Raw genomic sequence first — 21772 nt, forward strand, 5'->3', positions numbered from 1 at the left:
AACGTGGAAATCTTAGACGGTGGCTCTTTTGTCTCCGTATCAAAGTCCGTTCCATGTTGATGGCGAAAGGGCTCACTGTGAGGCTCAGCGTGCTGAATTTGCCGATCGATTGTCATGGCCATGTTGTGCAGAACATTCCTCCAGTGCCTCCTAATGCTTTGGCTGTGCTCTGGGAGACTTAGCGGGATGTCAGTAGCTCCTGCCGTTAACACAGTGTGATTATCTTCTGTCATTCGCAATGGATTACCAAACTGATACATCTGTTGTTTAGGTCCTCTCCCACCCACCCCCATCACGGGTGGCTCGCAGATCTGCCTAATGCTGCTATTACCCCCTTTGACCCAAGCTTCAGTGCTATTAGCTACTATGCTTTGGGTCCCCTGTGTTTTCTGTGAGGAGAAAGCGGTGATGCTTCTCCCATGCAGTCCTGATTTTATCCAGAATGTCTGATTTTTTTTTTTTTTTAATTTTTTTCCCCCCATGAACACTGTAGGAATTGAACAGGAGGCAGTTTCTCTGCTCACTGTTTTGAGCCTCTTTCCAGCTGGCAAGCAGTCCAAAAAAGCCCTGTGTTTGCTTTTTCTCAGGGTCATACTGCAAATGTTTCTCTTGCTTTCACCTTGGCTTTCTGGCTTTGCTTTAGACACATGACACTCCATCACACAATACAAACCCTCAGTGTATCGCTGTACTTGGTAGTGCTGCTTCTGACTAGCCTTCTGCATTTGTTTTAGGTGGTGATTCCCAGTTCTTGAAGGTTTTTGTTGGTGTTTTTTTTCTAGCCTGCTCAAAAAAGCAACACAGATTTTTGTAATCGTGAATAAAAAGCAGTTGTTATGCCCATTGCATTTGGTGAGATTTTACTCATCTCCATTCTCACGGCACCTGCTCACAATGTGTAAATTAGGGCCACAACCTCACAGATGTGTAAACAGAGGAATTACATGACTTGCCAAACACTTACGTAATAACTTAATAGTATATCGTGGAACGGCAGCTAAGACTTATGAATCCTCTTCCTGTTTGACTGTTCCTCTTTTCAAATTAATTATCACATGAGTTTCAACTACACCACAACTCGGGAATCAATAGCATTTGTGGCTTTCTGAAAGTCCTTAATATATCACAGACTTCCACTGTCATTTGTCTGTATTCAGTAAGAACTTCTGACTCAGATGGTTTGTAAGTTCCTTTGAGCTGTGACTATCCGGAGCTGAGCAGGCACTTTAGTGATTAATAAATAGTCTTAGAGTATGCATGGCTCATACATGACCATATGTTCCAAAAGCAGCCAGACTTGAGTTATTATCCATAGCTACTGATGCCCTTTGGCCCTCAGAGTTATCATAAGAACGTTCTTTGTGTTTTGTTCATCTTATGTTCCTTTTGGACCTTTTGTGCTAGAATAAAAAAAATGGAGAGGTTCACTCTTTCTGAAATTAGCTCAGGAAATTAGGCTGATAGAAAGAAACTGCCCTGTTGTTTGCATGCTGCTGTGTGGCGCTTCCCTCGGTGTCTCTTGAACTTTTTGGCAAATTTCATAAAGAGCTAATAGGGTAGAGCTCTCAAAGACTCGTAAGCTCCAAGATTTCCAGTGAAAATGATGCAGAGTAGAAAAGTAGTCTAAAATATTGTCCCTGGCAAGTAAAATGCTATATTTTGAGCTCTGTTATCTTGGCGAGTCCGTGTGTGGTAGAGATAAAAGCTTTAAAAAAAACAAACATGTGCAGCAGAGCTAATATAGTCTGGCTAATATTTTCGCTTAACTGTTTAGGATGACATACGTAAACCTGTGAAAAAGACCTGACCCACCTGTACTTTAGGCTATAACCTGCTTTTTTGCTTTCTAGGAATCTACAAGCCGCTATTGGAGCCTACTATGATTTTGAGAGTCCAAATATCAATGTACCCTCCATGTCCTTTGTTGAAGATGTCACCATAGGTGAAGGAGAGTCCATCCCTCCTGATACCCAGTTTACAAAAACATGGAGGATACAAAACACAGGTAAGGCTTTTAGACTGTAGCAAAACCCATGTAGCGTGTATTACGTGAGAGGATGGCAGATCTAGTAGAAGAGATGCTGGCAGGAGGTTCAAGTGCACTTAACTTGGAATAGAGCCACCCTGTCAACTGAAGGAGCTAGCCTGCCAACCTGTGCGTATTCCCATTCTTACGTTGGCACAAACATTTTGTGGCGAGATGTGCGGCTCAATTCACCAGTCTTATTCCTCGTGCCACCACACCAACAAAAACTCTAGGAAAGATAAAAGAAACTGAAGTACAACTTGGGGGGTTATTTTTGCTTTAAGTATCTAGATGTGAAAATTGATGAAGACTCCTTAGCTAGTCATGGTTCTGATCACTTGATGCAAACAAATGGAGTATGTTTTTAAGTCAATGAAGAGATTGCTTTTAATCTCCAAGCTTTTTAGCTGGTGACCAGCCTGCATATTACCACTACCCTTCATCACGCCATTTCTCTGACCATCCTTGTTGTTTGGTCGTTTGGCTTTCCATGGAATTGTGGTCTCTGTGAAGGCAGTGATGCGATGATCTAACTCTGAGAAGAGGTAGAGATTTAAGGGTAATGTGGCAGGTACCCTATTTAATATGCTTTTGACAGAATTGCTTTTTCATGCTCCGAGAGGATGCAAGGCTGGAGAGACCACATTCCAGCATGAAATAAGTCAAAACAGTGACTGGGATCCAGGAAGTGAGACTAGGCAAAATACATTCTTGGTGCTTGATCTTGTTGGGATGTAGTCAGAGAGAAAAATGAGATCTGTGGATGCAGAGTGGAATACCTTGTCTTCAGGTGTTGCAATGACAGGATGTTGCATGAATGTTTAAGCTGTGTGTCTGAATGTAATTGACCTGCTTGCACTTTTGTGAAGAAGAATGATAGAACAACAAGGTATAATATCATGAATCATCACAAGTAAAGTTCAGTTGTGTTAGTATTTCTGCTTGTAAATAACTGCAGTACTCGAGTGCTGTACGGATTTGTACTGAATATCAAATTATAATAGAGAGTAAAATTGTACTAAAAAAATCTAGGAGTGTTTCACCAGGACATGAGAGGTGAGAAGGGGCGGGGTGTAAGAACACTAATTTATAAAGACTGTGTTCTAGAGAAAGATCTTAATTATTTGCTTTTTCTGCCTCAATTTTTTTGATTTAGCACAGTGGCAAGGTGACATGTATAGCTTGCTTAAACTCCAATAACATGAAAAATTGGCAGTTTTTTTATAACAGTCTCACATACAGGTCTTACAAATGTAGTAAGTCTGACAGGTCTTGTTTCTCTACTGTTGGTATCTTAATTTGCGTGTGTTATGACCACACCTCCTCCTTTCTCCTTTCAGACTCCTTCCTCTCTTATTCCTCTGATGTACCCTTTCCTGCATGCAAATACAGCCTTAATTCAACATCCTAGTTCAAGCACTAATTCATTATTCTTGGAATGTTTGACCTTCTGAAATCCATGGGCCTTCTAAAACGAGGAAAGGAAGTTAGTCTCGACTTACGAGTTCCTGGCAAGGCCAACATTTGTTTTGGCTTCTGTGTGGGTTAAAGCCTGATTTCTCAAAACGTACATTTGTACTCTTAACAGTGGTGCTGGAGGCTAGATCTTGTTAAAACCATGCTGTTGAGGCATGTTTTAGTTAAATGCAGCTTCACATACTGTGTTATGACTGTGCAGTTTAGGGAAGACCATGGCATTTTAAAACCATTTTATGGTTTAATTAAGGTACAATATCAAAGGACTGTAGTGTTTCCAGATAATATCTGCTTGTTAGGTAGATAACTGAAGCAAAGCCAAGGTTTTTAACAGCTCTACAGGAACCCTTGATTAAATGACTTCAGTTCTAGAACACGAAATACCTGAGGCATGTGTCACTGAAGCGTTTAGTGTCTGACGAGTATGACAAGCAGAGCTCTGAGAGATTGTCAGTTTTAAGCAAGCAGGCAGTAAGCTAGGTTCAGTTAGGTTTTCATATACGTTATTAAAAACTAATACCCTGTTCTGATACCTTCCAGGACAGTGCTTGGCTTGTCTGCCAAAAGACCAGTTTGTATGGTAGAACCATTGCTGAAAGAGCAGCAGGATTTAACAGACTTGCTTCCTCTTCCCACTCTACCCCCAGCTGCTGCTGGCTCTGCAGGACAGTTACTACAATTTATCATCTCCTGAGAGATGAGTGTACCAAAATAGAATGACATAATCATAATTTCATTTTATGGGGCTTATCAGTTGCAGCGTTCTAGGCACCTTGCAAGCCTAAAGCCATTAAAACCGATAAAAATCACATAAATTATTTAAACTAAACCGTGTTGCTGGGCTGCCAACCTTTTCAGATGAGACTTCATACTCAACTCCCACACGCCATGGTCTGAGGTCACCTAGTCACTCAGCTCCTCTTTCAGAGACCTCCTTATCTCAGCACTGTTTCCAACTGTAGTGATATATCCCCCACTCTGAATATCTCACTTTACTTGTTCACGTCATGCTATCCCTGCCAGATTGTGAATTTCACAAATAAGGACTTGACTAGAAAACCAGTCTTTGCCATGTCTTCACTGAAGTATCCACAGGAATTAAATTAGGAGGCGAGCTTTTGCAAAGGATGCTTTTTGGGGTAACCTAAGGTCAGATCAGCATCCACTTTCTCGTCTTAAACTAGACATGGAGTGGTTCCAAGCCTCTTCGTTCAGGCTTTCCTTTGCTGTTTCCATCAACCTCAACGAAGCATTAGGTATTCTCAAAGTCATTGGCTTAGTCATGTCACATTACTGGGGAAGAAGCAAAAAAAAATGCTGCTAAACTGATTTTTCACTAGTCTCAGAAGCACTTTTCTTTTTGTCTGCCCCCGTATTTGTTATCTTTGGTGGAGATGGCTGTGCTTGCATGCACTGTTTTCTCTACCTCTACAGATTGCCAGGTCATGCTGTCAGTCCCAGTATCTGCAGTCTAAACATTGATCTCCTCAAATAAATCATATGTTCTCAAACCTTTCCACCTGTGCACAAGGCTGAGGGAAGGGTTGGTGAAAGAAGGGAAATAAATCCATCTACAAAATAGTACTAGCTCTTCAATTATAGTTCAAACTGTGAGTTCCTCCTGAGACTGCTAACAGGCTTAAAAAAGAATGAATCCCTGAAAGAAAATGTTCTCGGCGCTTTGTATTAATAATGTGTATTTTGATGTCACAAGACTCAGGAGCTGCATGTAGGGAGGCAGGAAGAAATGAGGAGGGGGGGAACCCACCGAGGGCTGACCTCATCTTTGTGTCTAGCATTGATAAAATATATATGTGTGTTGGTTATGTTGATTTTCTTTTTTTTTGTGGCTGTTACACTGTGATTTTGAGAATTTTCCTGTGTAAAGAAGACCTAGGGATTATTCAAACAGAAATATGAATTGTCCTGCTGGTCTCTAAATGGACCAGTTAAGCTTTGTGTGAAAACTATTCTTCTTCAGCATCCATCGCTGGCTGTGTTATGTATATCTTGGTATTCCTTTGACTGTTCAACAATTGCACAACTGTTTTAATAAGCATGTTTCATCCAGTCTTACACAAACAGACACAGAGCTTTTCCTGGTGCACTGTCAGTAATTCTTTCTTCTGTTTAATCCCAGGGACAGAGGCGTGGCCCCCAGGGGTTTGTCTGAAGTATGTCGGGGGAGACCAGTTTGGCCACGTAAACATGGTGATGGTCAGGTCCCTGGAGCCCCAGGAGATTGCAGACGTCAGTGTTCAGATGTGCAGCCCCAGCACAGCAGGAATGTATCAGGGACAGTGGCGAATGTGCACTGCCACAGGACTCTATTACGGAGGTGAGTGATCCCTTTTTGCGGTTCTTCAGGCTTTTCTTCCTCATACACCTGCTGCAGACGAAAAGGACGCTCCTGGCCCCTTGCAGATGTTCTCCTGATAACCAAATGGTGACAGTACAGGTCTGCCAGCTCCGAGACTAAATATAGAAAACAGAATAGAGAAAACATTAAATGAACTACTATGTTGTCTTGGTCAGCGCAGATATGTTTTCTAAACACTGGAACAAATTATGGATTACACAAAGCTCTGAGAAACAAAGGGACTTGCATTTCTTTAGGAGATTCTTTCCAGTTGGTCCTTGCTGGGATTCTTTCGCGGTGAACTCCATAAAATCTACATACGTAAAAATCTATGGAAGTTCTGAAAACCTCATCTGAGAAGTTCAGGCCTGGGTTTTAATACAGTAATTTAATGCATCTGCTGTGAACCATATTTCTGTATTTAAAAAAAAACACTTTTTGATATTTTGCCTGGTGCCTCAGCCTGAGCCACCAACATCTTCATTCATTTTGAGTCTTTCAGTCATTTTTAGCCAGCTTTAGTTTATACTGAGAACATCTTTGTATCTGTTTTGGCAGTTGGGATTATCCCAAGTTACATGGGCTTGAGTGAGAGATGTTAGCACTTGAAGTCAAAAATAACTCTTTGCTCAGAAGTAGGGGGGTCTGGGCGGGATTGTTGGGAAACGTGCGACTCCTCGGTGTCAAAAGGGGATGTAACTTGTCCCTGGAGAAAGGGCATTAGTTCCTCTGCGCAGGTTGGAAGGCCTCCTCAGCTTACATTCCCTGCCACAGCCCCGTGTGTGTGTAAAGCCGAGTGTTTCCCAGCTGCTGACAGTTTAAAATCTTCCTAAACTTCCTGAAGTTGCACATTTTGAAAGGAAACAACCAACAAATGAAAATCCCTTTGGCTATCGAGTTCTGGCTCAAAGCTACCCTTCCCCCGCTGTATAATTAAGGGCGTTAATGCTAGCCGGCCCCCAGAGGTCAGGCCCCGCAGCAGCGTGAGAGCCTGGCGAGTGGCCGGGGCTGTTGCCCGGTGGTCTTGGGGGGCCACCGGGGCGAGCGGGCCGGGCGTTGTGCCGCGGGCGGGCAGCAGGGGGCGCCGCAGTGCCGCTCCGCGGCGGGGCCGGGGATGGGGGCGGGCGGGCGCGGGGGGCACGGGCTGTTGTGGCGCTTAGTGGGTATTTACGGGGCCGTTACGGCCCCGGCAGGGTGCTGGGGACCTTCAGCGAGTTGCATTTGTGGAAGGGAAAAAAATCCCGCTGCCTTTAATTGGGTTGTAAAATGCAAAGTAATGAGCCCGGCCCTGATAAACCTGGGGAGGGGCTGGGGGGAGAGCTGGGTGAGTTAATGGCACACAGCAAAAGTACCTGCTGTCTGCTCCCGCAGGCCAGCAGTGGCAGCACGAAAGAGCCTCTCGTAGGTTAACGCTTGACTGCAGAAAACCTGGAAACGATTACATGTGACATGAGGTGCTGTTATTAGATCTGCTGAGATGAGATAAGGTATTGCTGCTGTTCTTCTTTAATTCTCCCTCTCCGTGCAGCAAAACAAAAGTGGAGCACGTTTAATGGAGAAGTGGAGAGAAAAGAAAAAAAAGGCAGGAAGGCTGAATTTGGATACATACCAAGAAATGTATTTATGTAAATAGGCCATAATGTTTGCATGAAGTGTAAATGAAATGGTAAGTAAAATAACAATCTTATCTATGTACAAGAGGCAGACATGCATTAGGTAAGAACTGTAAATACGTTCCTTATACTAACCAGTAGTTTGTGAATTTGGGTAATAGTCTACCAAGACTGGGTGTCTTATCCACCCACTGTGAGTGTTTTGGAACTGGAACAGAGATATCTTGCAGTGAGTTGTTATAAACATAGTTACCTTCTAAGTCACCCTTTTGTTGTTTTATTTTAATAGTCAAGCCTTTCAAAGCTAAACAAAAAACATTGCCTTTTCTGTACCGTCAGAGCAGGAGATTGGCAGTGATATTTCCTGGCTCTCATTTCAGTCTTGCTGCATAGCCTTGGATAAAGTCACTTAAGGTTTTCTTTTTTCAGTGCATCCTATTGGTAACCTGAAGGTATGGAACTTCAAGTTGCCATCTCAGTTTGCGTTTTTTATGTTCTTAGCTGCTTCATGTAAGTTCAGTGGGAGTAAACGTTGCCTGGTTTTCTTGAAAGATTGGACACTAAATTAGTGTTTAATCGGTACTTCTGATGCTTCATAAAAATGTACTTTAAACGATCAGTCTTTTTTTCATTCTATTGTGAAGGATGGAATTCACGTTCTGTTTTTCTCCTTCCCACTTCATAAACTCCATCTAGTGACAACCTGAGTGTCTGTCTTTTCCCACAGATGTCATCTGGGTGATCCTCAGCGTGGAAGTTGGAGGACTTCTAGGTGTAACACAGCAGCTGTCATCCTTTGAAACAGAGTTCAACACGCAACCGCATCGCAAGGTAGAAGGAAACTTTAACCCATTCGCCTCTCCACAGAAGAACAGGCAACCAGATGAAAACAACCTAAAAGACCCTGGGGGTTCCGAGCTAGGCACAATCAGCAAAAACACATGGGGGCCTGCTCCCGACCAAATCGAACAAGATCAGAATGGACTGTCACAAAACTCTGTAAATCTCTCCCCCAGCAGTCACTCGAACAACTTGTCGGTAGTGACATACAGTAAGGTAGGTGCCCTGGGAGAACAGGAGAATGGGTAGGTGATGAGACTGTGATGTATGTAATAGTTCTTCGTTACAAACTGCAAAGCCCTTCCCTTCTGCTTCTGCCAGACCTGCTAAGGAAGGTTTTGAATTTGACTGTCTGACTCTGCCAACTCCTCATGTTATATTAAAATATTTTTGCCTCTGATAGACTCTACCAGATCTACCTTTTTGTTTTTGCTTCAAGTCCTTCTTAAAATTTATATAATCTTGTCTGGGTGCTGTAACTATTAGTGGCTGGAGCCCGCTCCAGTTGCGTGTGCAAATAAGTCAAAATATCTCTCTAGATGTGCTCCTGAGTTTTAAATAATTTTGAAAAGAGGAAAAACAACCACACCCCCAAATTCTAAGATTAACCAGATAACTTCTTTTTAGCTGGTGTGGGGAGACTACAGAGCTCAACGTTTTGATCCCAGAAGCTACCTGTCAGGAACAGTCAATCAAAGGACTATTCCTGTCTGTGTCCTTGTCTTGTTTATAATTGTAGGTAACTGAAATTATCTTTACTTTAAATCTCTCATAAAAGCTTGCTTGGTGGATGCTATATGAGTCTGAGTGATATTTTGACTGTTTTTATTTGCTTGTGTGTGAAAAATGAATTGCAGGATTATTTACAATTCAGAATCCACCTGTTAATGCAGCCAGTATGTGTAGGTGTGTACTGTCGTATGTCAAACTAGTTTGATTTTTAAAATCCTTTAAAAATGCTTTACTGTACTTTAAGCAGGCTGTGTAGGACAATAACACTTGGTTGCTGAATGACTTAATAAAGCCCTAATGTTAGTTCACCTACAGCACTTTAGTTCCTAACTGGATGAACTGCCTGTCCTCTACCAGTGGATCATATTTTAGTGACCTACTTTGCACCAGGGCTATGCATTTTTTTACCGATGGCATGCGCGGGATTAACTGTTTGACAGGCTACCAATCACCCTTCTTGTGTTTTGCACCTCAAACATAAATTGCTATAAGCTGTATTGGCTCCTGCTTCGAGATTCTTGCACACTAAAAGTGAAATGGATGGCTTAGGAAATGATTGAAAAATAAAGCCTTTCACCGATCAGTTCAAATACAGCCTGAAATTAGCAGTGACTGAAAGTCACTGCCTTTTAGTGGTTGCTTGGTGGATAGCAGTGTTCCCTGAAGGGACAGGCCATTGTCTGACTGCAGAGGCTGTCTAGATACCGGTACAGCTGCTCTGCATAAACTATCTCAGGTGCTTCAGGCAGGGAGTACTGCTCTATGGCTGTCTGTTGTCACCAGCAAAGATTGGTAACAGCTCCATGTATCAAGTTGATGAAAAATAAAAATCACTTACCAAGTACAGCTTTGGTGAGTTAATGGACTTACCTAAGCCTTTCATAGCTAAAATACTAGATTTAATTAAATTCCACTTTTGGTGGTCAGCTTTAGGCTGGAGGTGGCTTTTTTTTCCCCCCCTTGCCTATTGTCTGAGTGCAGAGCTTGGCCATTGCTTCGTAGTTGATTTGCACTTGCAGGTGGATAGATGTGGAACTGCTAATACATGCACTTCTGAGAAGGTTCCTGTGTAGAATTTCTGGATGTGAGGTTTTGGCAGTAACGTGGCCTTCAGTTTTCGCTAGGTCTCTCTCCCCGTGGTATAGATCCTTACCCTTCCTAGTGAGAGGAGAGTGGTGTGGGCACGAGGAGGTAACGTGTACCGGCAGACTCTCTTGGCTGAGGAGTAGATGCTTTCTTTTCTAGGAACACAGGTATAAGAGATACCTGTTGGCGGTGCAGAGGGCATAGCAAAGGTCAGCTGTACCATGGGAAAGAAAAGCCAAAAAGGAGAGTGAAGCACTACCAGAGAGGATTTCACTAAATTTAAGTAAGTTGGTTTAGCTAGTAACCCAAAGTTTAAGATGAGTACTCTTAATGAGATGTGAGCCATTATAATCTAACCTCAGATGTAGGGTAAGTGGCCTTTCTTCCCTTTGTTGTTGTTTTATTTTGGGGTTTTTGTTTCTTTCTGTATTTACAGAATATTCTTGGGTAGACTTGAAGTGGATTATCTGAGGTAAAAGCAAGTTTCTTGCTTCAGAAGGGATAACTTTACGGTCGTTTTTGGAGATGGGTGGGGTACGTGAAAGGTCATTGATTTTTTGAGGGTTGTCTCTACTACAGTGTTTCTATTTGTGACATAATAAAACAGCTTTTCCTTTGGAGGCCATTATTAAGGTAGGTCTAAAGATCAGAGTCCTGTTCCAGCCTTGCTCTTCCTGTCCAGGCCAGGAGGTGTTCTGCCACAAACTTGCTATTTGTATTGGTACAATACTGTTTCTGTAGTGAACAAGTTTGAGTAGGTTTGACATCCTGGATACTTGGTCTCTTTTAAAATCACCAGGTGAACATGCTGACCTTCCCAGGTTTAGGTCTAGCAGCACTATTGCATGCCTTCTTCCTACAATCTGGAAAAGATGATAGTTGTGGGTTTTTTTCTAAAAAGGGGTAAACTGGGAATACCACTTAAAACGGAAGAGGGCTTCTTGAGAGGTCATACTGGCACTATTAAACCACCTGCTCAGCAGATGGTATTCCAGTACCTGTTAGGAAAAGTCATACCTGGCCCTTCTTCCCCACTTCCCCGGGGACTTGACCTGTACTCTGCTGCTTGAGAGGGGGAAAGAAAACGACTACATTTGGAGCTGTTGTCTTGTGATCCACTGTTGATGTGAAAGGCTTTATTTCAAGTTGTAGGAGCAGACAAAGGAGTACTGCGGGTTGGTTACATAGTTGTACATTAAGATTCCTGGATTGTATCTTGGGACCTCTAGTATTTTTTGTCTGCTTCCATGTATCAGGAGAACGAAGTGAATCCCTAGTCACGTTTGATGCACCATTTGGTGAGATATAGCAAAAAGGATGGGTAAGGTCTAGTGAAGGCGTTCAGAAGGACCTATGTCCTGTATTTAGAAGTAAAGTGAGCCCTGAAATATCTCTCAGATCACTGTGGAGGCTTCCTCTCTGCCAAGAGATCGTGGAGGACCCATCATGCAGTTGCATGAGACCATGAAACCTTTGAGATAAAACTGGCAGTTTCTGGCATCTCCAGCTGGAAGACATACTGGAAGTTGCCAGACCTTGTCTGTATTAATTCTCCCTTTGGTGCAACTGAGCAGGTGTGACTTGGCCTCTGAATTTCCCCATTGGAGTCAGGATGGTAATGACACTGATGTGCCATCTGCTGCTGGATTATACAAGTATATCAATGTTTCACAAGTGGAAACATTCAGAATGCTTTTTTTATACAGTAGCAGAGTAGGTGGTTTGGATGCTCCGCACAGTGAAACAAAGTTACCTAGGAAAAACCAAAACAAGAGACTGAGTTCCCTATAAGCAGGCGAGATGAAACCTGTGATACGGTTGGAACAAATGGAGTGTGAGCTTTATTCCTGCTGTAGTGTACGCCTTCCCTGGGTCCACCCTGCGCACCTTATCAAATAAACTGCTGGAAGGCCGTAGTTCAGGGTCTGTGTTCAGGGCATTGCTTTAAGCATGTTGTTATATCTATTCCCAGTGGAGTTTTTGCATGTTCTTAGAATTAAAGATGTGCTTAAGGATAGGATGCTTATCTCAGGACAGGGATGAGCTGTATTAGAGGCCAGATATACCCATGCATGGGTATTTTATTCTCCTCTTTGGCAATCGCTTTCTCTCTGTATCCTCGAGAGAGATGAGGCTAATATAGCTTCCTTCTATTTACTCGCTCCTGTCTCATAGCAACACTGTCGAGGTCACTGCTGCTCTCTTGTGACAGTCTTTTACATTAAAAGCGCAAGATGCAGTCTTACAGTGCCTGGGGAATTAAATTTCTTAACTGAGGAAAGAAACATACAGGTTTAAATGCCTAAAAAGATCTGAAGTGGATAGCCATATACTGACACTCAGATTGTACTTGTCACCTCTATGTAAAAAAATACATATATATCTCTCTCGAAATCCGTTGCCCATATGAATTGAGGAATTGTTGCTTCCTGTGTAATGCAGAAAACTACATGTGGAAGTTCTGATTTGGCAAATATTTGCCCGTACAGAACGATTTGCATAGTCACTGCCATAGCAGAGGGTGTTCTATAGCTTGTCTGGTTTTAATCTGTTCTGTTCATTACTCATGCTACTCTCAAAAGCCCAATGAAATATAAGCATATTTGCAGTTCACAAAATGAAAACCACAAAATTAAACCACCTTTTTTCCTGCTGTATCTATGCTCCCTGTCTTTCTTCGTTCTGTGTGGAGCTGAACTCTGATCCGTGCTACTTGACAGCTTTCTATATGTAAGGGGAAACCAAAGCGTGCTGTATTCTTAGAGCCTTTAACTGGCTTCCCCTCTCTGAGTTTCAAAGTTGCTGCTGTTTCTAGGTGCGTGCTTCTTCCAAACCAGGGTGCTCCAATTTGCATATTTTTGGAGTACCTCTGTACACTTCAGACAATTTTTTTTTTTCCACTGGAAAGTATTTGGGTCCCAACTCTTATTTGTGGGTAAGGTGCCCCAGAAACATTTGCATCCATGTAGAAGAGAGGTTCCTCCCATCCTGGTGTTTGGGCTTCAAACTGGGCTAGTTGACTATGTGGTTAAATTAATTTAGAACAAAATGGGAGAACATTGGACTCAACTACCATAGCTACTCTTTGACAGCCACACAGCTGCGTAGCATCTGCAGGCTAAACTGATGTTGCATGAGCTGGTTTGCTTATCTGGTGAAAGACTAATGTGTTTGGATGCTGCATGTTAGCTCATCCATGAAAACCGACAGTCCGTGTGCTTTCAGACTGTGGGAAATGTGAGATAATCTGATTTTAGCTTAACTTTGCTCCATTGCAGGCCAACAGAGTTACCCTGTTCTTTTATCTCTGCAGACTAAAAGCACGCCATTGATTAAGTTACAAGAGCTAAGTTGTTGCATGGTAACTTAACCGTGTACCTGAGCCCTCATGTACTTCATCAGCTGTGTGCATCTAAACCAGCCCTAGGAGTGGCTGCACTGTGAGAAGATTCTTAACTGCCTGGTGGTCTTAACTGCCACGCCATGTTTGCACAGCATGCATGGAATAAAATAATAATAATAATAAAAAGTGCTCAATACTTTGTTCTTCTGTTTGTGTTCAGTTTACGTAAGTTAGTCAAGAAAACTCTGCGTAGTTTGGAGAAGCACTGACTAGGAGCGGCCCAGGAGGTGACGAGGAAACGGGGACTTGTAGCGTTGTCTGATGCTACTGTCAGTGTACACTGGGAGACTCCTGTATTGCTTTGCAGCTGTGCATCAGAAACTCCTGTCTCTCTTGAAGTGTACCTTTTATTGATCTTGACTCAGTCACAAAGGTGAAATAAAGATAGCTATTTGAAAGCCTGTGTTGTGATGGTTTATGAAAGATTAACTCAATCTTTGTTTTATTTCGAGCGCAGGTGCCTTCATTTAAAGAGCTCAGTATTTACCAAGGCCTTTGACTTTCCAGAATGTCTCATTTCCTTTCTAGATACAGAAGTCAAATGATAATTTATACCAATAATGCGCATGTAGAATCTTTCCTTGGAAAAACACGGTCCTCTGTTCTCACAGACTTTTATCTGTATGAATAGCCAGTATGCTTTCACTAGCAAGTTAGCAGCTACTTCTGTGGAAGATACTGGAAGAATTGAAAGTAAATTTGCAAAGCTGCAGCTGAGCTTTTCATGAAGACAGTCATGTCATTTTGAGAATAGAAGGAAATTCACCAAAAATAGTGTAAATAATTCTTCATTTGAAAGAATTCAGAAAAACTGCAATTGTATGCAGAATTATTTTTGCGTGTTTACGATGTAAAATATTGCATACAAGGGATAATTATTCTTGAAAATGTCATATAATGGAGTCTGGTATATTTGCACTGCAGCAGTAACTGAAGTTTTCAGGTATCAAGACACTATTACACTGTGTGTTGAATAAATGTAATGAGAAACGACTGCTCTGCAGAGAGCTTGCCTCTTACTGAGGAAGAAGAAATATTCTCATTTCACAAAGGGGAGTGAGAGTTTCTTGCTCAGGGTCTGATGTTAAACCAAGTCTACACTTGATCTTAAAGAAAAGAAACAAGTGTTTTTTAATTTCGTACGTTCTCATGTACACTAATAAATCTCACGGGTAAGTGAAATGCAGTGAAGAGTGGCAATCCCAAAAGCAAAGATTTTGGGCTCGCTCTTTTTGGTGACAGTCCCTGCCCCAGGAGAAGGTACCGTTGGTCACAGATTCTGGGACCGTTGTTGGACTTGCTCGTGAGAGAAGCCCATCTAGGGATGCCAGCCTGTTCAGCGCAGTGTAGCAAGTGGTACAAAGCTGTATATATTTAGTAATCTGAAACGCTGAAGGTGAGCTAAATTCTGGTTTTAATTAACACGATTAGCGTAATTGTGTAGCTTTAAATTAGAAGCTATGGAACATGGTATCTGAAGATCCAGAGGGGTTTCCCTGAAAACAAGGTTAATAGCGTCTTCACAGGGTCTCTCTCTGCATACAGAAAGACTAATGAACTGTTCTCGTGTCTGAGTTCAGATGAAGACTCTGGGCTGTGTCCTGATTAACTGTGTTAATTCTTTTGTGTCATGGGGTGCTGCAGATGTCTTGGCTTACAGCACACACAAATGAAATCGGCAATGTTTTGCCTGTGACATAAACTGTGAAATCCATGACGGGTACAGCGCGGGCTCCGCAGCGCGGTCCCGGCAGAGGGAGCAGGCAGCTGAGAGCAGTTGGTGTTTAAACCCTCTCGGGAGGCTTGTGAGTGCTTGCCAGTCAGTGTCTGCAAACAAAGCCTTATGTGCAGGTAACTAAAAGATGAAGCAAACTCTGGCACATGTGTCTGTACAGGTCATCGGCCACAAATCCTGTTTTTCTTCTGTAGAGCAGTAAGTACGATAGCTTAGGATTTTGCTTGTAACATGGTTTTCCTCCTGTGTCCTTGGGGGTTTTTTTGTGCACCTTGTCACGTTATTTTAATGTTCCTCTTCTGCTCCCCTTCCCCCGTTTTTTTGGAAATATTGACTATCTCAGTCTCTTGATTTTGGTGGGAGCTTCTCCTTTCTGAGGTGAACTGTTGTGCTGGAATCTGCAGGGTGTTATCTTTTTAAAAGATTCCTTTGCAAACCAGGAGGAGTGCAGCGTATTCCTAGGGTAAAAGCATGTTTGGTTTTCCATCACTTGCATGTATTTCTGTCTTCCAAGTTTCCAGTCTTCCATGCTTCCCACACAGTTCGTGAGACGTCCTGTTTAATAACTTGCTAGTCCTCTACTCTTGGTTGAATTTTGAGAGCTGCTGATAGATGTTTGATTTTGCCGTTGTCTTGGATCTTGCCACCTGATATATCCTAAAGAATTAACTTTTCCACCAGTTGTAGCGAGATTACAGGCTTCTTATCGCATTACCTTTATCGCATAGATGTACAGCAGAGCTCTTGAGCTTGGGTTTTTGCAACTGGGCTTCAGCTGGTGAAGTTGAGACTTTCTTTATCTGTTTCTACAAGTCATGTTAAAGACTCATTACTTCGTGGCTTTGTGGCTGGTGCAGTGAGGTTGTAACAGAGCTGTAGGAGAACATGCAGGAAACGGTGTTTGCTTTGAAGTTTGCCCTGTTGAAGGCAAAATGGTGAAAACTGAAGTCAGAGCTTCACTCAAAGACCGAGAATGGCTTTGTGCTAATTGGGGTCTCGGCTGTCTTACTCATCAGTGTGCTGGAAAGAAGCTGGACTGTGTTACAAAAAGCATTTGCATAATGATCTTCCAACTTTGACAATGAAATACAATGAGCTTTTCTCACTTCTGACCTGGGTATGTGTCTGGATCTTACAGGAGGATTTTGTGTGTGCTTTTTACCTTCATCATTGTGACAAACTTTATATCCCTGTGACTCGAGAGATCTCTTGCCTGCCTGTTGCTTGCTTGCTTTTGCTTCCTGATGAAACCCTGGATAGCCGATGTGAACAATAGAAGTTACAGAAAGAAGTTCCTGTTCACTTGAGACCTGTTACTAGATCTGTCATTTAGGTGACTCACTTCAGGATGTAAAGGAGGAAAAATGGATTTTTTTCGTTAAATATTGTGTTTGGTTTTTCAATCGAGGAAAATGTATATTGTTGTCTTGAGAGAGGAAAAAGTGGCGGTTGTGGGAAGGTGGATTTCCAAGTCTTGATTGATTTATTTTCTTCTTAAATGGACTCTCCCACCAGTTCACAGCCTCTTACTTAACTGTTTGCTGTAGTCTTTAGAACAGACGTGTGAAACTGCAGTTGCTTGGCCTTTGTAGCATCTATTAGGGGCTTTTTGCTCTGGTGTAGAAAATACAGGTTACTTTGTGGCCCAATAACACCTGGGTATTACCTGGCCTAAATAACACCTGAAAGAGGTAAGTGGATAGCAGCGGCCACCTCTGGGCAAACCGGCTAGAAGCGCTGAAAACCTGTGTTTTTAGGAGTATTTCATAAGGCTGGACAGCACAGGTCACGCTGCTGGGTAAGGGGTTGCATTTGGTTCCGAAGTACTGGGATGGGATGGTCGGTATATGTAGGTGTTACACTGACCAGTTTTATTTTTTGCCTGTTGAAATTGATTATGTCTCCAACTTTCTTTCAGGGTTTCCACGGTCCTTATCCCTTCGGACAGTCTTAAAACACAAAAACACAAAACGGGTATCGACAAGAGGAGAATTTAAGAAAGAACTGACTTTTGGGGGAAGGGAGGGGGATTCATGTGGCAGACAGACACAACGTGGATCCCCCCTTCTCTGCCTCCGTGTTCTGGATAAAGAAGAAAAAACAAAAGCCCAGTAACTTAAGACTAGCTGTTTTCAGAGGAAAATACAAAATCTAAGTATGCATGTGTGAATGCTGGATTTCAGGAGTGTTGTTAAATGCTATGAGAAAGAAAATATACCAACACCATGGGTTTGGGGTTTTTTTTTAGAAATCATTCTCACACATAATTAGGTAGTTTAAAAAATGAAAATGAAAAAGCCATCTTTAAAAAAAAAATATTTTGCCTACAGAGCGGTTGTAGTTTGTGCAAATGTTTAATTTGTTTGTTTCTTGTTCATTTATTTTTTTTTTAAATAAGGGACAGCGTGCATTTTTATGGAACTGTCATGTTTTGCTTGCTACCGAATGGGAATTTGCTTAGCATCTTCTGGGGCTTGTGCAGTGACTTCTTTTTGTTGGACATTTTTTTAGTGACAGGTTGGGTCTGCACCCAGCTCTGCATTTTTAATATCATCTGCTGATTTTAGTTACCAACTTTTTAATCTTTTATTTCTTGTTCTTTTTTTTTTTTTCTTTTGGTTTGGGTGTTGCTGTTAGTTGTCCTGCATGTCATTGCAAACCATGCTAAAGACCAGGTCTCGGTATTGAAGTTGGAAAGAAGGCTCTGGGATTTCTAGGATAGCATGGAGCGCTCGTTTCCCTTCCCCTTGTACATGAAGTACACACAAATACACGCCCATATTAATAAGAAACAGATTTATTAAAAGTTCCAGAGCTGTCCTACGTGGTTAGCATTTTAAAATACCTTTTTGTTAACTCTTGATGTACAGTAGCTGTGCCTAGAGCAACCAAGCAAGCGTATCAGTCTTGTGCCAAGAGGAAACTTTTTCTGTAGCTGTAATTCACTTGGTAGTAGTTGCAAAGCTTTACAGGTCACATCCTTTTTAATTTTGAATCTCCCATCTCTCTCTTATACTGTTTTAAGTTTGCATTCGTTTCTCCTGTGATGAAGTATTAGCTTTGAAGCTAATTGTTTGTGTTTTTGAATGCAGAGCAAGAGTTAGCATCATCAGCTGGATTCCACTCTGTTGCCTTGTATTCATTCGCCTTTATCGTCCTGGCTTGTAGCTTTGTTGAAGCTCTTCTCTTCTAAATGGGATCTCCAGGTCTTGGTATCAGAGGGGGAATCACTCCTCTAAAGATTTGGGTTGCTCTGCTGTTCCTCCAATGCATTTTCCTCCAGTTACGGATTGGGAAGCCCAGTGTGAGGGGAGGGAGAATGGCCTCGAGTGCTGCGGTGGGTTTCTAAAGTGCTGTGACACCACAGCTCCTGCTGAAGGGGAGCAAGGTCAGGGGATACCGCCTCACTCAGAAGCGCTGAACAAGGCTGGAACAGCCGTCTGCCAAAGTCATACATAAAGCTCCCACAACCTTCTTCCAAATCTTGTCAGTGAAGACTCTTGTTCTTGTTGGAGCAGAGCGCAGGCTTGCATGGCTTTATTCTGATTGCCCTTGACTAGTTGTACTGCCTTGGTTGGTTTAGAACAAGGGATTCACTTTCATTGCAGCTACTGAGGATGCTCTTGCCTTAGTGCGTACAGACGGATCTTGTGGAGGATGGTGGGAGTTCTGCGTATCCAACAGAAGGAGAACTAGGTGATGGATTTTGGTTGTATTTCAGAGGTTCAGTTGTTAAAGGTCACTGTTACCTGAAATCTTCCTTCAAAAAAATGTTTACTTGGAGAAACAAGTATAATGTAAGAAATTGTCTGCATAAAAGAGGCACTGCAGGATTTGGACTGCTAGCCATTTGCACTTGTGGTTTGGTGAGTGCCTGGGTCTGTCTTGGCAGCTTGCTGGAGCTGGGTGAGCGTTGAGATCCAGGGCGGACCTGTGGAAGGTGGTGCTGCACCGCTCAGTGCAGCTGTAGCGTTTGGTTCTTGTCCTGTCACATCATTTTGTCTTGGATTAATTATCTCCTCCTAGCATTCAGTCTAGGGAATGATTTGCATTACTGTAGCGTAGCACGGGTGAGTGGATCCTTTCTTTGCTCCCTCCTTTCCGAGCAGGTGGCTTGTGCGACAAGCTCTGAAGGCACGAACACGTACCTGACCATCACGCTCTTGTAATACCGTTGCTTCCCTTCTGAAGGCATCTAAAACACTGGAGGCTGCTCTTAGTGACAAGGTGACTCCTTATCTTCATTAGCTCCTTCTATCAGCTGTGTAGCGAAAGGGAGGAAAAAATTAAGATCTGAGTCTGTGTGTCACAGCTGGTGCTGCGACCTCTTGCCTTGTGTCAGCTGAGGCGTCTGGGAGACCCTTGAACTCAGATACCCCCACACTGGCTTCCTTCTGCTGCCAGCCACGTATGCTCCTCTCGTATATAACGGCTGCCACATTCGTGTTCCTGTGCTTTTCCTAAGGCTGGATTTTCCTTTTCTTTGAAAGAAAAAAAAACCAAAACAAAACAAAACCAACCACCTTGCATGCACCCCAAGTAGTCGTGTGCTTTCCCACTCAGAAGGCATACTTGTTCTGTATAGACTTGAATTCTCTTGAGTGTTTCCAGTCCGTGGTGTCCTTGTGACAAGGGTCACTTACTCCAGGGTGTAAAGAAAGGCAGGGCCAGGTCTGAGTTGCTGCTGAAATCTGCAACCTCTTGCTGCTTACATCCCCGCTCTTCCCCAGGCAGTGCCTGTGAGCACTCGTGTCTGCAGGAGCCAGCTCTGCAAGTGATGGCACGGAGCTCTGGATGCTTTGAGGGCTGGGGTTGTAACCCTGGCTGTGACGGGGAGGAACGTTTAAATTAGTGGTTACTCTACCTCTGGGTTTTTCCTCGAGTGAAAACTGTTTCACTAAGGCCAAAGGTGGTTTTATCTCCTATGGTTCCTTGGAGCTTAGTGGTGCAGCGAGCCCTCAAATTGCTCTTGCTGTCAGGTTTCCAGCTTTTAAATAGGGAGATTTGAGATGTATTCAGCAAAGCTCTTTCCAGGTGACTTCAGGGCACTGTGATTGTATCGGTCTCAGCTACACGAAACAAACAGCCTGGTTTTTCGGAAGTGCTGAATGCCAAATATTTTGGTGAGCCTGCAGCATATGTGGTGGCTCGGAGAACCCCATCCGTGCGAGTTACACACGTAGAACCCAGGCCTGCTGGAAATGGGAGGGAATCCTGATGGGGTTGAGACTGGGGAACCAGTAAAGAGGCTGTGTTACCCCAGTGAGACTGGTGTTCCTGACGGGGGGAGGGATGGGGCTGGTACCCGCTGGTACGGGGGGTACGACCCCTCCGAGGTTCGGGAGATGTGGCTCCCCCAGTGAGGGGCGAAGCCGTGCGGGCAGGAGAGCAGCTGGAGTCTGCAGGGTTAGGAAATGCACGCTGTCCCGTGTCTGGGTTTCTGTTGTGTGTTTTAATATTTTTTTTCGTGTGTGAGTGCGTGGGTGGTTCTGCAGCCTGTCTGTTCTCTCTGGGGGGAGCGCATGTGTAGAACAGGATGGTGTGTTGCCTCATTGAGTCTGGGAGAAGCCCTATGATAGCACATTGGGGGTGAAAATAAAGGAAGCTTTTTCCTTAATGTATAAATGAATATTTGTATGATTAAATTAACACAGAAAAAAAATGTCCTGTAGCTGTTGAGAGTTTTATTGAAGCTGCAAAACCTTCTGAGTCTGTCATCTTAGTTAAATGTACCCAGCTGGCTTCTGTCTCCGGGGTGTTTCCAGACACTAAGACACAGTATCCTTCACCCCGTTCTAGCCCTGTCTTTACCCAGTTCACTTCCAAAACAAATTCTGTGCGTGTTGAGTTTATCAGACAACCCCTCCAGCCCAGGCGGATGGGCATGAAGGGTGGTCGAGAGCCCCGTGTGGATGTTTCGGTGAAGGAGGGATGCTCAGCGCGGCACCCCTGTCCGGAGGAGGATTCCCACCAGCTGCACGTACGGTACAGACCGCTGCCACGCGTGTTACACCTCTCCGCTCCCGTCGGCGGTGGATCTCCCTCGCTACAAGGGCAGGTAACTTCGCTGTAGCTCTGTCTCTCCTGCCTGCACCGGTCCAGCCCGTGCATCCGAAGGGATGGCTGGGGCTCAGCACCATGCCGGTGCTGCAGCTGGGAGATGGAGGTACCTTCCAGCTGCAACTGGGACTGTAGGGGAGGTGGCACTGGGAGGGCTGGGTGCCGGTGGGAGGGCTGGAAATCCAGTGTTCCTTACCTTCCAACACAAAGCGGTGCTTGAAAGGCTCCTTGTGTGGTTTATTTACGTGCCAGCACCTCGCTCGGAGCCTCGGTGCAGTATGAGGCCATGCTTCAGACTTCAGACAGGATGGGTCCCGAGTCTCCTGGCGTGGCAGGAGAGGCAGTTTGAACGAAGGAAGTTTGGGTTTTTTCCTTTTCTTTCTGTCACTAAGGGATTCTCTCGTGTTCCTGTGCATCAGGAGGGGGACATACGGTCTCCGCT

General features: G+C 43.6%; 2 protein-coding genes across 8 annotated transcripts in view; both read left to right on the plus strand.

The window, feature by feature from the left end:
- ILRUN (inflammation and lipid regulator with UBA-like and NBR1-like domains) overlaps positions 1 to 18994 on the plus strand; it is a 32038-nt gene extending 13044 nt beyond the window's left edge. For 2 of the 7 annotated variants that reach the window (XM_055819778.1, XM_055819785.1), the window contains exons 2-6: positions 1851 to 2005; positions 5643 to 5840; positions 8202 to 8530; positions 8942 to 9049; positions 13446 to 13661. In XM_055819778.1, coding sequence (XP_055675753.1) covers positions 1851 to 2005; positions 5643 to 5840; positions 8202 to 8530; positions 8942 to 9049; positions 13446 to 13502 — 847 coding nt within the window. In that variant the 3' untranslated portion in view covers positions 13503 to 13661. Of the gene's footprint in view, positions 1 to 1850; positions 2006 to 5642; positions 5841 to 8201; positions 8531 to 8941; positions 9050 to 13445; positions 13662 to 13695; positions 13934 to 17188 lie in introns of those variants that run through there. The other 5 variants (XM_055819779.1, XM_055819780.1, XM_055819781.1 and 2 more) reach the window with 5 other exon arrangements.
- Positions 1 to 21772, plus strand: part of RPS10 (ribosomal protein S10) — an 86154-nt gene that overhangs the window by 14026 nt on the left and 50356 nt on the right. The gene's annotated exons all lie outside the window — the stretch shown is intronic.

The sequence above is a fragment of the Falco peregrinus genome, chromosome 16, assembly GCF_023634155.1.
Source record: "Falco peregrinus isolate bFalPer1 chromosome 16, bFalPer1.pri, whole genome shotgun sequence".
Taxonomy (NCBI): Eukaryota; Metazoa; Chordata; class Aves; order Falconiformes; family Falconidae; genus Falco; species Falco peregrinus.